The sequence below is a fragment of the Poecilia latipinna genome, unplaced genomic scaffold, assembly GCF_001443285.1.
Source record: "Poecilia latipinna isolate Pla-1442-1.1 unplaced genomic scaffold, P_latipinna-1.0 Scaffold59, whole genome shotgun sequence".
In the NCBI taxonomy this organism is placed as follows: Eukaryota; Metazoa; Chordata; class Actinopteri; order Cyprinodontiformes; family Poeciliidae; genus Poecilia; species Poecilia latipinna.
In genome coordinates this window covers 57,479-75,805 of record NW_015112675.1, presented here as the reverse complement: position 1 = coordinate 75,805, position 18,327 = coordinate 57,479, and the positions used below count along the sequence as shown (strand labels likewise).

The following is an 18,327-nucleotide window of genomic DNA, read 5'->3' as shown; positions in this document are numbered from 1 at the left end:
CAGACATTTTTACTTGGCACGTAAACTATTACTAAATCGTGTGTTCCAGTGCATATGGTTTCCTTGTTGATTATCATTAATAAGTATAAAGACAATTGTAATATTGCTTAGCTGTAGAAATTGTTGTCAATATGTTCCCATATTGATGTCTAAACCTTTCATTACTTACTTCTATCTCCTCGGCTCTGTCTGCGTTGCTGTTGACGATCATTACCCGGATTGGAGAAATCTGCATTATTCCTCTGTGTGCTTTTATATCTTCTCCTGAGGAAACATTTGTTGCACCCTGCTCCCATTATGCAACTCATGGAGACATGGAGAGAGCATCTCTTTTACAGTCATTAAGAACAGCACTAATTCAAGTTGTTGTTTGCTTCAGGAGCACTTGGATAAAATCCTATTGGTCATTGATCATGCAGTACATAATTAGCTTTTTGTGGGGTCAGACATCAGTTTCTCTTCTAATAAACCAGAAGCTGTATTGAGTTTAAGTCGTTTTTCTTCTTCGAATAGACCATTGTGAAAAAAATCTATTCACAATGGTCTATCTATTGGTATAGAGTGGTCTATACAAGTTTGGTGTAGCTCACTCTGTTCTTATTTTGGTATTACTCATTGAGACAATTTGCTCAATAATTAGACTAACTGTGTTAACATAAGATCTATATCAGAGGTGTGAAAGTTGGCACTGATTTTAGTTCGTAACTGTGTGATGTTCTTGCACTCCAAAATTATGCTTATATACTTGTACTTCGATCTTTGTTATTTAAGTTTGTTTTTTCTTAGGGACACAAAAACACTGTCAAGGACGAGTTTTCATTGCCAGGTTAGAGGAAGTGATGTTTCCCCATTTCCTATAATTGATAACCAACAAGAGATTTGAAAAATAAAGCAGAAGTATTTTGTGTAAAACTGGAAGTAAGTTTTCAATCAGGAAATGCATCTTCAAACAAAATGTCAATGCTGGAACTTAAACTTCCTTTGTTCCCTGCTGGCGCTCTCAGCAGCATTTTGTTTACCACACAACACAACTAAACCCTTTCAGATTCTATAATCCTAGCAATTTCCATAATACAATATGGAAAAGGTGGAGGATGAAGCTGGCAGGTGCAAAGCCGGACAGCGATCGAGTTTCCAGCCTACCGTGTGTGGCAGCTCTGGCCGCTCCACCGCTCAGGAATGTCGAGCTCCCACTCTCTTAAGCTTGCTTCTCTTGTGTCCAAATGCATCACTCTTGTTCTCTCCTGTGTTTCCATAGATCCACGGTGTGATGAGAGTGGTGATGGAGCCCTTGCTGGGGGATGTGCCTCTAGTTGGAGGACTGTCCCTGTTTTTCCTCAAGAAGCCAGTAAGTTCAAATCACGCTCGGCTTGGGAATTATTCAACTTAACATGCTAAACAGAGCAATTATCAGAACAGATAACTTAAATGTGGGAATACGGGACCAGATATCTTCTGAGTCTATTCCACAACCTGTGTTGTAAAAATCATTCAGTTTTATATTCAGTGCATGCATTTGTAATGCATGCTTTAAAGGAGATAAAAACTGCCACCACCATTCGGTTTGCCCATCTTGATGACCTAATTACTCACACCAATTCAACCATAAAAGGTATTTTATAAAGTATTTCCATAAAGTGGAAGAATTTTACGTATGAGAATCTGAAAGTGCTTAAATAAAGTCCAGTGGTACCAGTTGTCTGTGTGTGAAGACCTCAGGGAATGTTCTTAAGCAAACAGCATCATAAAAACCAAGGAATACAGCAAACAGCACAGGGATAAAGTTGTGGAGAAGTTTAAAGTTATGTTATAAAACAATATGTGAGCATTAGGGGAAAGCAGTAAAATGTCTGCCTTCATTTTACTGCCTTGAGAGTGTTAGTTTAGAGGACTCTCCTCTAAACTAAGAGGCTGGGATGAGAGAGCAATACAAAAACAAGAAGAGTGTCGGAGATTCTCAGCTCAAGTTGATGGTCCAACTATTTGCCATGCATTATGTAAATATGTACATCTCCATACAGTCTGATGGAGTTTGAGCTAAATAGGGTTAGGGTTAGAATTTACAAAAATTACTGCAGTTGTATTTGCAGAAAGAAATAATTTTGGCCCAAGGTGGTTGAATACAAACACAAGGCACAATTTCAGATTTTATTTGTAAAAAGATTTTAGAACCATATATTATTTTATATCCATGTCACAAATACACATGAAGGTGTGTTTTTGTGACTGTCCATCATCTGAAATCCTGCACAGTGAAGTGTGTGATTGAATTTTAGTAAAAGGAGGGAAAAGTACTTTTCCCATGGACTGCATGTTGCATCTTATGAGACAGTTGTTGCTTTTCTTCTAACTCTTCGGAAAAAAAATCCCCCCTTAATCACTTCATAAGGTGCCTGGATTATATTTTACTGCTTCAATTTCCTGATAGATGTCAGTTATTTTCTCCCGTTGTTTCAAATGCGATCAAGCACTGTCTGATAGAGTCATCTGACATGATTTGCCTCCACACTGTTGGTATTTTCCAGTGCACGCGCTCTATCGATCTCACAATTCAACACCTCTGTTGAGCCGCCGCTGCAATGCTTAAAATTGTTTGACCGATTTATAGCAAATGCTTGGACTCAGTGGAGCTTTACTGGCGCTTTAAATAGCTGCAGATCAAGCCAGACCTACTTTGGCAGATTTCTTTACCCCAGGCACCGAGCTAAAGTGGAGCTATTCTTCCTTCTGCCTCTACAGGAAGAAGCTGCTTCAGGCCATAAATTATGATGTAATCCTACATGTAAACAAATGGTAGTATAAAGGTATTAGTTTAGAGTGGTAAAGAAGAAATGAAAAGCTAAATCAGCAAACCTATGATAGAAAAAAAAAACAAAGTCACAGAATTTGTGTGGTCCAAACTTTAAATAATTTATTCTCCTCTCCTACAAGGCTGGTCGCTGAATGATAAATGAGACGTTTCCAGATCCTGTGAGGTCTTAGCCATGTCTGGACTGTGTGTGATCACAATAGATGTGACTCGGTGCGGTGTAAATAGAAGATGCAACACATTCTGCAGTGAGATTTTATTGCTGCAGCTCTGATGAACAAACACTATGCTTAATGACTGCTGAAGCCGAGGACCGCAGACCGACGATCTGTGGAGGATGTTTGTCCAGGAAACGTGATTATTTCATTGTCAGTTAATCAGCGTGGATTTTTGGATTGAATTAACTAATCACACATTGAATAGCTTTCACACAGTTGTATTCACACAGTTTGTTCACTGAAGATGTTGCTCAGCATTATGGGAAATTGCTGACATTTCCTCATAAAAAAAAAATGTTTTGAGCTAATTTCCTGATTTTCTTGTAAGTTGTAATAGAATAAACATCTTTAGACTTACTTTAGCTTTAAGCGTCAGGTAGAGGACACTTTCTCAATCCTCAAAAAAAAAATGTGAGCCAGATTTAAGTTTATTGTCAGATGTCTTTAATTGGTGGTAAGGCTGCTTAGGTCATTTGAGTGGCTCTAATTGTAATCCTTTTGGAGTCTCCAGGTTACACCAGGCTCCTGTGTCTTGGCTCTTGGCTCTTAACATTTTAATATTTTAAACTTCGTAGCCAAACATTGCAGAGAATTTGAGAATTTGACATTTGAGACAAAAGTCCTCCAAGGTTTAAGTGGGACATTACAAGACATGGTATGGATTTTAGCATAATGTCTGTTGAAGATTCAGGCTAGTTTCCTTTATCAGGAAAAAAAAAAAAAAACATCTTCCGAGTGTAGACTCACCACGAACGCCTCCAACACCAAACATTCCTGTCAGAATTGATCACTCTCAGAAGCTCGGCAAATTCCAGCTATGACCGGATTCCACTAGTGCAGTAAGTTCTGTCATGAAATATCTTTGCTACTTTATAGTTCTAGATCAGCTGTTATGTGCTAAGTGTATGCTAAGTGTACAAGTGATTGGAAACAGCCGCAACTCGGCCACAAAGTGGTAGGCCACTATAAAATCTAAGAGTGGGACCTGCAGAGGCTGGGATGCATAATGTGCAGAGGTCACCAAATGTCTGAAAAGTCAGCAACTAAGTACCTCTAACTTCATGTGGTCCTCAGATTATGTCAGCATCAGTACATGGAGAGCTTTCTGGTATGGATTGCCATGGCTTAATAGCAGCATTTGTTTCCAATTGCATTGCAAAGCATCAGATGCAGTGGTGTAAAGCAGCAGAGACATATTTTCTGAAGGGGCAAATTATGCTTCTTTGTCTGGAAAATCCAATGAATAGGTCTGGGGTTTGACTGTTGCCAGGTGAACAATACTTTTCTGATTGCACTGTGTCAAGTGTAAATTTGGTGTAGAGGCGATTGTGGTGTGGAGCTGTTTTTTCAATCCCTTCATTCCAGTAAGAGGAACTCTTAATGCTTCGGCATATTCAAGTCATTCCGGTTAATTTAATCAGCAGTTTGAGGAAGACCCCTTCCTGTTCCAGCATGACTGCACACACCAATGCACAAAGCGAGTTCTGTACAGACATGGATGAGCGAATTTGATGTGAAGGAACAGGACTGAATTGCATCAACTTCATAGAAAATCTTCTAAGGACCTTTTGCACCAAATCTTCACGCATCACTGACAGATGCTTGCAGTTAGATGAAGACTATGTCAATTAAACACAGACTGCAACGTTTCTGGTTCAGAGTAATTGTGTTTTAAGTGAAATGAGTGAAAATTTGTAAGTAATCCACATCACCAAAATTATTCTTTTTAGAGACTTGGTGGGTAATAAAAGCCAATGTGCTTTGGACAAGTGTGTCCTGTGTAGGCCGGTCACCATAACAAATGTTGCCGGACGATATGTTGTCCCAGTACCTATTGCGATAAATGATAATGTTGTTTTGAGACCATTTTCAAGTAATATGCTTATAACAGAATAATGATAATTTAAGTTCACCCTCTCAAAGACATATAAACTTCAATCTTGAAAAAAAAACACTTATCACTGGAACTGGAAGATATTGTAAATATACAAAACAATCAGAAGCAATAAATAAAATGGAAATAAAAAACCACAGCCAATAGCATAAATAAAGTCCATTTTGATTTGTCTGTAAATACTAAGAAATATTAATCGTCAGAATGGAAATGATCAAGTTCATTTTAAATTTTCATGCAGTTAATTGATGAATTGCTTGTTATGACAGGCTTAATCCTGATTGTATTTATTGTCTCTTCAAATATCTACTCCCAAGTAGCTAGCTTGAAGAGTGCATTCAAGTCTTTCAGCGAAAAAGACTATCTGGTTTGGTGTACAGTACATTTATCTCATTTGACCAAATGTAGGCACAACAGGACCCCCTCTACAGTAGATATTGGCTCTGCTCTCTGGTATTCAGATATTGGTATTCTACACTGGAAGCTCAAAAATATTGAGTGTGATCCCCAGAGATGTTCTCCTTAAAATATACCTGACGGGTCGCAGATTGAGTGCTCACAGTGTTATTGATTAAAATATCTGCAAGACAGCAGAGCAAACATGCCTGTGTGGAGGTCTAGGTGTTTCCTAAATTTGCTCTTACTAAAAAAAAACTAAAAAAAAAGTGTTGTGTGCAGGAAAGGAAGTCAATGATTAACCTTCAAAAATGCAATGTTCCCTGTTTTATCCATCACATCAGCCGAGCCATGTCCAAAAGCTTCACTGTAGAATATTTTCATGTTTTGTCATCACAAATCCCCCTGAGAGTCCCCACCCCATCATTCACAGGCCCGCAGTCCTCCCGCCCTCCACCCTGCAGCGTTTGGTGTTGTATGCTGTAGTCTGCTGCAGAATGAGCAGAGGAGCCTGAGAACAAGAGTGAGAAAGGCTCATTAAGAAAACACTGCTTTTAGAGCTCGGAGGCAGAAGCAGATCAAAGCCCTCCGAGAGGCTGATTCCGCTCGGATCCCTGTGCCGAGTTCTTTCTGTTCAATCCTCTCTTTGATTCGTTTTTTATCACAAACCTTCCCCCGTCTTTTCCTAGTTGGAACTGGTAGGTTTCATGTCATTGCGAATAACGTTGATAGCAGCTTTCCATGCAGCAAAGAGTACAGTGTCCCTCACCTTATTATTCTGAAAACTAATGAGACCCCAGACAGCCTCTGTTGCTTTTGTGGATATATCATTAAGCAGGTGTTTTGTGTTCATTTCTGTTCAGGGATATGTTCTTTTAATGCCATTTCTTAAAGCCGTAAACTGTGTCTAATGTTGAATGCGTTTGTTTTAATCCTTAAGAACATATTCTTTCCTCTAGTTACTGTAAATGTCCAACACTTTCATTTAGCTCTTTTTCTTCAGTTCTACAGAGAAGAATCCAAGCTTACTCTAACTCTGTTTATATTGATGTCAATGGTGATCAGGGTGTTAGTTTTGTAACACAGGGTTACAAATTGTTGTTCCATTGGGACTTTCACACACGTCATCCTAAGACTTTGCAGACAATGTTCCAAAGCAGGCAGCATATCCAGAGAACTGGAACTTGTTAAATACAAGGTGTATTGAATACTGCAATATATTTTAAAACACCACATTTCAACACTTGAATGAGATGGGCTGTAGCAGTAGGATACCATGCAGGGGTGCAACTACCATCTGCTACTGTACAAAGAAAAAATGTGGCTGCATGTCACAATTTGACAATAGGAGATTTTATGACCATAGTGTGCTAATCTCCTACTGTAAGCAGGGTAGTGTACCATGATGGAGAATTTGTCTTGCAATGACCTGCATTATCACCCGATTAGCAATCTAACCAGACTGTATCTGACATGTAGCGAAACAAGAAATTCACATAATGGATGTACAGCACACAGATCTACAGAAACCACTTGATGTAATCACGTCTTTACAGAACAAAAGCTCTGAGGAATATTTGTGACCTCTTTTTGAACTTCTACGACCAAAAATATTGTTCAAATATGTACTACCAAGCTGAACCTAGCAAAGGCGAGTGTGGTTTAAAAACAATTGCGATTATTTGTCTGGTGGAAATTGTGAAGCGGTATCTTCTTTCAGATGTTGGCAAACCAGCAGCACTTGGGAGGGCAGCAGCAGCTAGTATATCACTTGACGCCCAAGCAACAGAAGGACTGTCTGTGGACTGTCTGTACACCAGCTTTTCTATCATTTTATTCCCTCGATATGTTTGTTGCTTTGAGTATTTTACATTCACAGACATTATGGAGCCAAGTATCCTCAAGGTAGAAAAGACATTAAAATAACAAATGCTGCTTTGTAAGAATGAGATAAAAAGGCAGAATGCTTTTTTTTTTTTTTTTTTTTTAATTATTCTGAGCTGGTTGATAATAGTCACCAGGAACCTACAGATGCTTTTTTTTGCTACAGTTATATCGTCAAATGGACAGAAGAGTTTCTACATTCTTACTAGAAAGTCATCTGACTCCAAACAATTGTTTCCTCAGCTAGACTAACTGAAAGGGTTAACTGTTGGACTGCCCCTGAAACAGGACTTTTGAATTCTTTGGCCTTGACAAACTAGCTCTGGAATATTTCTCACTTGCATAGCCACGTCTGGCTGCAGCAATTCATCTCTTTCATGAGTTGTGGAAGTTTCCACACAGCATTTTCTAGTAGTGACAATGACTGTCCTGTTGTTAAGCTGGCTCCTCCAAAACAAAATCCCTCGTTTCTTATCTCATTTCATTGTCTAATGGAGAGTAGTCCCACATTTTCATAAAATATTCTCTTGAGTTTTCAGCTTGGTTTTCAACCTGAGATCTCTAAAACTGAGATTAATACTGAGATGTTTGCTTTGCTGCGTAAGAATTTATGTTCTTCCAATCTAAAATCCTTAAAGAAAAAAAAAAACCCAAACGTATTTCTAAAAAAAAATATTTAAGATGTTTCTTACAAATTGCCATATTATGTTGTGGTCATTGCTCCCATCCCACATTTCACCCCCACATGGGGCAATATATCACAGAGTGGAAAGGATAGATGGTGGTTTTAAAACTTATGCACAAAATCTTTATCAACATTGTCACAAATTAAAAATCCTATTAATTTAAATTAAAGTATAAAGATAAACTTTTTTGTTGATGAAAATTTTGATATTACATAGTAATCAGTGAAGCCTGACTCTAAGAGTTTTCTTTGTCACTGTGAGCTGTTTATTATTTAAACCTGTGAGAAAAAGAAGTTAATCCATTTTAAGATGAGTCAGAAAACTCTGAGGTCAAGGGCCTAAAAGAGTTTGACACTGTCTTATAGGTGCTGCATTTGGGTGGGGCTAAGATAATACATATGACATAATTATGAGGTAAGAAAAGTTTGCTGGAACAAAGCAAGAGCAACTTTTCCAAGAAAACTTTTGATATATAAGTTTGCTACTGCTTGAGACAAGTTTTCTGTGTGCGCTGTAATCAATCAGCCTGTTTATTGGCCAGAAAACATGAAGCCAAGTGGTAAATGGAGGTTGGTGGCAGAAAACAATAACGTTAAGTGTTTGAATCCAGTAGAAGTCATTCACACTCTTTGTTCCTGCAGTCTTACCCATGGGTATACGTGTATGTTCTCATTGTTGTTGTTTTTTGTTTGTTTGTTTGTTTGTTCTTTCCCCCTGTGGTTTAGCTTCTAGACATAAACTGGACTGGCCTCTCAAATATCCTGGACATTCCTGGGCTCAAGTAAGTCAATGCAAACTTGATTTTCTTGTTCTTTCACAAAAAAAAATCAGCTATTTTAAGACAGGATGGAAGTTTTCAGTGCTACTTCTTAGGGACATTGGATGCATTTTTGCTTTGCTTTTCTATAGATCTGTACCTTCGTTGTTTAAGTCGTTTAGACAAAGACAAGCAGTGACATATTCCTAGGTAATACCTTGATATCTATGCTTAGATTTTAAGCAAATTATCTAACTGAGCACAAGAAGGCTAGAAAAATTTGTATTATGTAAAATCTTAACTCATTATTGCTCTTTATTCTTTAACTTTTCCCCCTTGGTTATTAACTAGACCGGGTAGAGAGCAAATGGGAGCTAATTAAGAGCCACTTTCATCCAGACACAATTACTCCCTTCCATCTTGAGTGGTTTCCTGCATTATTTAAACTGCTTTGAAAGTGACACAGACATTAATACTGCATGTAATTTTCTGGGATTTCCACTGCTTGTCACATACAGCGGTGGGGCAGAAAGACTTGTTGACAAGAAAGACGCTCTCTTTCGTCCCTTTTCTTTCTTTGCTCTGCGGGGGTGAAATGAATCTGTTCACCCTGAGTGCGGTGGGGTTTCTTGCTTGATGCCGTAGTGGGGAGCACTTGCAGTAAAAGAGGAAGAAGCTGCTGTAGTAGAGGCAGATTGTAAAAGCAAAATGTCTTATTGGATGCATAAGGCTTACTGTGCAGTAAACCTTCTGCATTTCTAATTTCTACGCAATTTCTATGCAATTAGAGTCTACATGCTGTAGACTCTAATTGCATAGAAATGTTTTAAAAACTGAGCAAATGTTTGTGATTATAATTTTAAACATTCTCATGTAGTCATAAGGGTAGCTGTTGTCTTTTATTTCTCAGAACAATTAACAGACAAGTGGAAAATTATGATGATACACTTATTAATATACTGTTTATTGTTGCTAACTTTGGTTCATTTGAATTCATAATCCATTTTGGTGCGCCAACAGTTTTGTTGCCTTTGCTTTTTTGCCATTACTCATTGTCCTTGGTGCAGGAACTCAGAGGCTCCACCAGCCCACATCTCCCCCATGGTGGCTGAAATATAAGGCAGTGTAACTGGAGAACAGCTTTCCCATTAGGATGCACAGAATCATCTTGGAACATTGTATATTTCAAAAGGCTAATATGCTATCAAGGTGTATATGTTGCATTTTTCTAAAGGAAAATGGTTTTTGCTTCATTTGCACAAGAGTTGTACTCTTCTGCCACAAGCACATCAGATATAGATGGCATCTGTTATTTTAATCAGTAGATGTGCCCTGGTGCTGCCCTGTTATTTAGATATTATATGAAAATGAAAGTGTTTTCATTTTCATATAATTTTGCAAGGTTGATGTTAAAAATCCCTAACAATAACCTGAAAACAGAGCTAGATTCAACTTCACGTAAGACACTAACAGATTACATTTCTTCCTTTAGAAAAAAAAGAAATCTTATTTTTTGGCATCCATTCAGAATGTTCTCCAGCTCAGAGAAAAAAATGTTTTTACCCCCTTCAGATTTCTTCAGCATTTGTTTTTTGGCCGCACTTTCAATTCAGTTTCTTTCATTCTCTTTATATTATTCATCTATTGTCATCTAATTTTACAAAACAAACAGATCGTACTCTGGTTGTACAGGAATGTACAACCATTTCCATTCGTATAGACAGATTAAAATATATTTACAAACTTTCCTATTTGATCTTGGCTATAAAACAACACAATAAGGATAAACACTGAAACTATATCTTTATGTAGGCACAGGTTAGTTTGCATAAATTTGAACTCACTGTAAATGAAATTATCATAATAAAATTGCCTTTTGGAAATACTGAAATTATCTTTACTTGATATTGAAGTTTGTTTGAAAATCTTAGACGTGTCGATTTCACACAAACAGACTGAACCTACAAAGGAGCCAGCACTTGATCACAACGCTGCACATTTAAACCTCTGCCATTGGAGAAGGCATTAAAAGATTTCTTGGGAGAGCTGTGAATATCTGTTGCACCCTGATGTAGGTGCCAATGAGTTCTGCTGATGAGGGAACGTTTTACAGTGTAACTGAAAACAACTATCTCTTAATTGTGCAAGAGGGCACATTCAGGGACTATTAAAGCCAACAGCATTTATCGTCTGAATGTTTGTTCTGTAACATATAGATTTTATGGCAGTCTGGTAGCAGCTACAGCAAAAATGATGAAGTGACTGGCACAGCAATTAGTACAAATCATACACTGGCACGGCGAAGGCATTGAAATTTACATGACTCAATGGTTTGTAAAAACCATTACCACCATGTTGTAAATTGCCAGTAAAGTGCATATGCAGTATGCATGCAGTCCGTAGAAGTATACTATCATAAATAACTCGCACACACAGATATGTGGGTGTTTTGGTGTTTATGCCCGGAGAGCAGAAAAATGCCACTACAAGCACTAATGCAGCAGGAATCCCTTTAACTCTATTTTTTCAGAAATGTTTCAGCTCTGTCATCATATAACCGTTTCCCTCAATGATAAACTGATGACGATGGATAAATTGAGAATTTCCTCTTGGCAACAGACCACAGAGGGAGAAAGTCTCCATTCAGAAGTAAATTTGCCTTATGTTTCAGTTTCAAAATTTTTTAAGGAACCAGATAATGTTTCAGAAAAAAACTACTATGGTATTGTATTGTCTCACTTATTTGTAATTATTTATCATGGCTATGCAGTATTAATCACTTGTTCTTTATATGTAATGAAGGGTTATATTTCACCTGCTTAATTAGTGGGTCTTGACCTTGATGATCCTATAATGTTACAATGCATAAAACTGAAAACAATTAAGGAAAGGCCCTTAGCAAATATGAAAGAAGTGGAGAAAGGTCATGATACTGTTCATTTAAGTGTTAATTATCACAAACTTTAAAAGCAAACTGTAAAATCTGCATTAGTTTTTAAGCATTTGAATGGAAGTTACTGTTAATGTATTAGTTTTAAAAAATGTGTTATTTTTTCATGTTAAAAACAGTAAGTGTTTTAATAATTTTAACTAAAACCACTCAGAGAAGCCTACATTGCCACAGATTTTTAATTAGAATTGACTTTGACTGGGCCATTCTAACCAGAACGTTGATCTACACCCTTTCATAGCCTCTGGGTATAATTTGGTTTCCTGAAATTTGGAGCTAAGCCACAGCCTCAAGTCTTTTGCAGCCTCAAACAGGTTTTCTTCCAGGATAACGTGATACCAACCTCAATCCATTCTTAAAGTGTTGCCTTGATTCTTCCATGCCTGTCTGAAGAATCCTTTAATCTCTCGTAGCAACCGTTCAGCTGTCCCAAAAAGCCTGGCTGGACCTAGCACCGCCTTCGAGTTTTGTTTGAAACATGTAAAAATTATAAAAATTATACAGTAAATTCTATCGGTGAAACACACTTAAAATTTGAAAGAATACAAAGAGAGGGGATACTTTTGCAAGCCACTGGAAATCAAATGAAATTAAATGTCAGTTCCCATACATCTAGTACATTTGTATTTTTATTTTAATTTACATTTTGTAATGAATGTGAAACTCCTTGCTGACATTAGACTTATGTTGGTGATTGAGTATTTACTAGACCTGCAGGTTTTCTAAACCGGCATGATTCTAAAAATAGTTGCAAAATGCAAAAAGGGAAAAGGTTTTTCCTCTCACAATGCAAACTAGCAGTGTCAACTGAGTAATCGATATGTAATGTCATTATTTTCTAACTTGACATAAAAATAAAAGTCAGAGAGATCATTTAGGTGATAGAAAGCATGTTGCATTGTGCTCACTATTTAGAAACATAAATCATGCTAAAGGCTGCAGCATTAAAAGCATTCTCTGACATCAGGATGACGTTGCTCTTCTGTAACCCAATCTGTCAGCACTCAAGCATTTGTGCTGCACAGTATTCTGTCTTGTTGTTTTGCCAGAGTAGCCTAGGATTGCCTAAATCTAAATGATCTTTAAGCAGAGTCCTCCGTGCATTTCTTAATGCTGCCATGAAATTAACTCAATGCTGCTTATCCAACCAATTAACTTGTGAACTCTGGAAATGGCACAGAAAACTAGATCTCATTCTATTTATTTTATCAAACCCCCATGAACAGGTCTTTCAACTAAATTCATCTGAATTTTATTTATTACATTTTTTTTTATGATTACACTTGGATTTTTGGTTTGTGGGCTATCAACCTGTGGGTGTGATTCAAAAGTGCAAGGAATGAAACAGTTGTAGCCCACGTCCTGAAGTTGTTGGTTCATGATGCAATGATTCCATGTTCTGAAAAGATCTTGTCAGTGTCCACCAAGTTTTTGAATGGGCTTTGCTTCGTGATTTTCTCAAGACTTTTTCCTTCCACTTAATTTTCCATTATTATGCACTATATAAACAGCCAGCTTCTTTAGCAATGATATTTGGTGACTAACAGTTCTTCCACAGAGTGTCAAATGGGGCCTTTTTGAATTAAAAATCCTTTTTATTGGTCTAGTGCAATATAATTTTTTTGAGGAAATGAAGTTTAGGTTTTTGTTAACGGTAAGCCCAAATCACCATAATTTGCAGAAATACTTGGAATCATAGAAATGTTACTCACCAGTTTTCTGTTGTATTTATATTGTTCCTTGGGCAGAACTCTTGCAGTGAATTTTCCCCTTGCCTGCATCCATTCAATTTGTTATTAACTTGGTTTGTTTCATCGTTTGATCAGACTAGCTTTGAAGCTGTTTGTATGAGCCCCATTTGTATATATTTTTTCCAATAAGACCAGTCGTTCTCTAAGCAGAGTCATCAGTGTTTTAAGTGATTCATTTGGGGTTTAGACATAAAGAATTCAACAAGACAGAATAGATATGGTTTTCTCTAAATTTTGGACACAAATTACATGCAGACTGTAACCAAGCTGCGGCACATTTTTATATGACTGAATGAGTCGGAGTCACAGGGAATGAACTCATTAAGTTCTGTGTGACAAGATGTTATTTGCTTTTTGCAGCCTGATCATGTTTCCTGCAGCCAATTATGTATTTTCCCTGTTTAGCTGATTAATGCTGAGAAATCACTCCCGAGACCTTTTCAGGATTGCGTCTAATTCGGATCCGAAGCAATAATTTTCATCGGAATAGACACATCATGTTACTCGGGCACTTTCTCGGTAATAACAACCATCTGTCTTAGAGGAGGAGCCTGACCAGTTGATGAAAATTCATTCTAATGACAGTTCTCGGCGATTATAATTTTCCAGTTTTGCCTCAGAAGTTAGCTCAGCATAAGAGCAGCACTGTGCAATTTTGTTTTGTCACTTCACACATGTTGTCATGCGTCTCTGAAATATTAGAATCATCGAGAAGAAGCATAAACCAGCTCAAGCAATGTTCCTATATACCACAAAAGAATTAGACAGTAAGGTGATATTTATAGCCAGAGAGTACTCTTCCTGTCTTTGTTGTAAAACTAAATACTTCAGCCTGTTTACCTTCCTTTTCCTCCATCTCTGTCCTTCCTGTCCCTACAGCGGCTTCTCCGACAATCTGATTCAAGACATAATCAACAGTTATTTGGTTTTACCCAACCGAATCACTATCCCTCTGGTTGGTGTGGAGGACCTGGCCAAGCTACGATTTCCAATGCCTAAGGTACTGAAACAAGTCATACTTCTAAAGTCTGTGCTCGACCTTAGCTGTCTTCAGTGCCACATTCAATTCGATGAAATGTATGTCCTTTGAGCCTTGCTTTTATCAGAAAATGAAAGGGCTCTAGGCTATTCAGAAGATGTATGGTATTTTGCTGAGAAAAGTCAAAGCTTTTCCACTCAAACTTTTATCGATGGCAGCAAGTTTGGTTTGATTTGATAGTTTCTGCTGCAAATAACACACATTTGCATTTTTTGCAAGAGCTATTACAGATACGATTTTGACGTGAGATCAGATAATAATAGATTTTATTATAAACAAAAGATAAGGTTAATCTTTTATTTGTACAAACGTTGCCATGAAATCGGATAAGATGATTTGAAAGTGTAATTCTTTACCCCTGACCCTAATTACAAAAACAACATATGAAATTGAACAAAAGAGACATGAAATGTTATATTTACCGGTAAGATTCTGTTCCTTTATACATTTCATGTAAATATGTTTTAAAACATTTGAGAGAGTAGCACCACACGCTTCTTTTAAACTTTTCCCAAAGTTAGTCTCTCTCCAGGTGAGACGTTCAAAAGCTAATAACAACAAGTAACCCCCTGAACGTCACTTAACAGTAAAACCTTTTTATCCCTCTGCTCTGCATCTCTCCACAGGGAGTGCTAAGGATTCACTTCCTTGAGGCTCAAGATCTGGAAGGAAAGGATCAATTTCTTGGAGGACTCATCAAGGGGAAGTCGGACCCTTATGGCATCCTGCATGTCAGCAGCCAAATGTTTCAGAGCAAGACGATTAAGGAGAGCCTCCATCCCAAGTGGAACGAGGTTTATGAGGTGATGAAGTTGCAATGCTTCTAAAGACTTTTCTTAATCTTATAATATCAGGGAGAAAACTGCGATTGATTTTGTTCCCCTTGTTAGTTTCCTCTTATGGAAGTTCACTAAGCTGCTTTTTAATTTCCAAATATTAGGATCGTCTTCTCCCAGATTGCTTTAATTCAAAATCTATCTGCTGATTAGTAGTTTGAGCAAGCCTCCCTCTGCGTGTTTCTGTGTCTATCAGGCTCTCGTGTACGAACCTTCTGGTCAGCATCTGGAGATTGAGCTGTTTGATGAAGATCCGGACAAAGATGATTTCCTTGGAAGGTTTGCTGCTGCTATTTCTTACCCTGCTGTGTTTTTGAATCACACATCTTTTAAAATGAAACAGGATTTGTTGCACCTCCTCTGTTCAGCTGGTGGATAAAGAAAGCTCCTTGTAATGCAGCTATTTATTAACGTTCTTTTCATGCAGAGCCTATTCATAATGAGCCAGTGATTATCCCACAGTTATTGCCCCACCAGTAAATTTCATAGATTAATTTGTGGTAAAGCTATAACTCTGCGCTCATTGCTATAACACTGAGCAGCAAATCAATGTCTGCCTACCTCTACTGTAATTAATTGGCCTCATTTTATGTTTACTGTTTTCTGCTCTGAATTTTCACTGATTATTAGTCATTATTTCCAGCCTCCTGATTGATTTGACCAAGGTGTACAATGAACAGAAGGTTGATGAGGTAAGATTTGTTTTCTAATGTTTATTTTTAACATGTAGCCTGTAAAAAACACATTTCACAATATTTTGCTGGAGAAAGGGGGGGGGGGAATTAGATTTAGTCCTCCTTGGGATATAGCTTAGGACCAAACTGAAAACAAGAGAAAATGATTCATTTCAACCACTGATGAACACATATGACCTATGTCCACAGCTGGGTTTTCTCTGTTAGGCCAAATACAACGCAGTGCTAAAAGCATTAATTCACACTTTTTACTCCAAGAAGCCACTTCTTTCTCTTAGTGTGACCTCTCTATTACTGCCCAACAAAAAATAAGTAGCAAAACAGGATTTACTGATCTTTTGGATGACAAATTAGGAAAACTAAAATTGGCTCAGGCTGTATTTTGCAACTCATCAATAATTTCAAGAGAGAAATCGCCTACCGTCTTCGTGTTCTTTTGTATGCAACTTCAAGCAGTTAACCGGACCTATTCAGTTTACATAGTCTTGTGGAGGTAAAATATATAAATAATAGTAACAAAAAATACATTTTTGTTGTGCTCATATTTAAATTCTGTGATTGTTTTAAGTGTCATTTATTTGTGCTAGCTGCTCAGGCTAACTATTGTTAGCTTCTAAGCTCCCTTGTGTTAGCCTATCTTCTCAGACTTGTAGCTATGCTGTTAGCACTTGAAGGTTAATATTAATAATAATTCATTATTATTAATAAATATGTTTTATTTATTGATTGAAATAAAACAAAGTTTTGTCATAACAAAAGCCAATCTTAAAAATCTGGTATGCGACACACAGAAAACATAATGATACATTACATAATAAACTGCATAGTTTCACTTTTGGAGTTTTGTATCTTTTTAGATTAGTCAAACACATAACAGGGTACTGTGCACTATCTATATTTAGACATGTCCCTTTGGTTTTTGAATGCACTTGTGCTGAGAAATATGTTGTTTCTTTACTTGTAATTCTTATAGGAGGTAGACTAACCTCTGGGTACAATGGCGTATATGCTTGGTTTTTCTACAACTGCAAAATCTGACCCCCTTGTCGAATTTCTTCTGTGAACATACCATTTACCGTGTCATTAAAGTGCAGATATATGTGTAACTCTGAGCTGTAGCTGACTTTAACTAAAGTAGAAATAAAAGTTTGTTCAAACTACATGTTTGTTGAGCTACAAACAATAAAACCTGTGAGTTTTCGATTTTGTTTCATTTACTGAAAAGGAAATCAAAAGCAGTTCAAAAAATATTTCACCTGTTATTCTGGGAAGAGGGCCAGACATAATAAAATTTACCTTTTGCTTTGTGTGTCACCAAAAAGACCAAAATATTCTTTCTGATTACTGGTTTTGGTTGTTGTTTTAGTGGTTTGAACTGGAAGAAACATCTACAGGGAAACTCCACTTAAAACTGGAGTGGCTGTCTTTATTCTCCACCCCAGAGAAGCTGGACCAGGTAACACTAACGTAGTCACTAACTATTGTTTTTTTTTTTTTTGTTTGTTTTTGTTTTTTTACTTTTTACTCAGTGCAATTATGGCATGTTGATGCATATTCCTGTATCCACAGGTTTTAAGATGTGTCCGTGCAGATAGAAGCCCAGCAAAAGATGGACTCTCGTCAGCACTACTAGTGGTCTTTCTGGACTCGGCGAAGAATTTGCCGGTAAGACACTAAAATATCCTTATTTATATGTTGGTGATTAAACCGTTCTAGATGACAAATTTGTGCTATTACTTCATATTTTCCATCTGAACCATATACGCTTCATTTATCTACACTGACTCAAAATTTGTAGAAATGCGAGTGTAACGCTTGTTTAAATATTAATTACTTAGTTTGCGAATGTCACACAATGACACCCTTTGTTTTGTCAGAATATTTATTTTCTGTGACCTCATCTGTTTGTTGAGTTATTAAAAATTAGATTCACACTCTGGCATTTGCACATTCTGATTTAGGGGTGAAACTTAAGAACTTCATCACAGTTTTTACACCAATCATGGATTAACGGATAAACAAGCTTGAAATGTAAGGTTACCATAATTTCTCAAAATGTGTTGTCACATAGAACTTCATTATTTTACCCGTCAGCTTTTGTACTACAAAGTAGGTCTAAGTCATGTCAGAGCACATGACAAGTTCACCTTCCATGCTATAACTGCGCTTTTATATGAAATAATGTCAAGCCTATAGATAAGTATTATCATTGTGCCGGTTTAAATCCGAAAAAATGTAAGGTGCAAATATACTGTTAATCTGAATGCAGCAGAAATGCAGGTTATTTTTAATTCCATCACTATGTTTTGACAGTGACAGATTATAATTGCAACTTGCTGTCAAAGACATTTTGATACAGTAAAATATTTGTGCTGTAGATACTCCAGGTATTTCCATGTACAGTTTTCTTGC

The 18,327-nt window shown here is 37.1% G+C and overlaps 1 protein-coding gene across 4 annotated transcripts in view; it reads left to right on the top strand.

The window, feature by feature from the left end:
- esyt2b (extended synaptotagmin-like protein 2b) overlaps positions 1-18,327 on the top strand; it is a 41,499-nt gene that overhangs the window by 10,636 nt on the left and 12,536 nt on the right. For all 4 annotated transcript variants that reach the window (XM_015055859.1, XM_015055869.1, XM_015055878.1 and 1 more), the window contains exons 6-13: positions 1,259-1,348; positions 8,613-8,668; positions 14,225-14,345; positions 15,011-15,187; positions 15,417-15,499; positions 15,864-15,912; positions 17,282-17,371; positions 17,485-17,580. In XM_015055859.1, the coding sequence (XP_014911345.1) occupies positions 1,259-1,348; positions 8,613-8,668; positions 14,225-14,345; positions 15,011-15,187; positions 15,417-15,499; positions 15,864-15,912; positions 17,282-17,371; positions 17,485-17,580 (762 nt within the window). The remainder of the gene's footprint in view (positions 1-1,258; positions 1,349-8,612; positions 8,669-14,224; positions 14,346-15,010; positions 15,188-15,416; positions 15,500-15,863; positions 15,913-17,281; positions 17,372-17,484; positions 17,581-18,327) is intronic.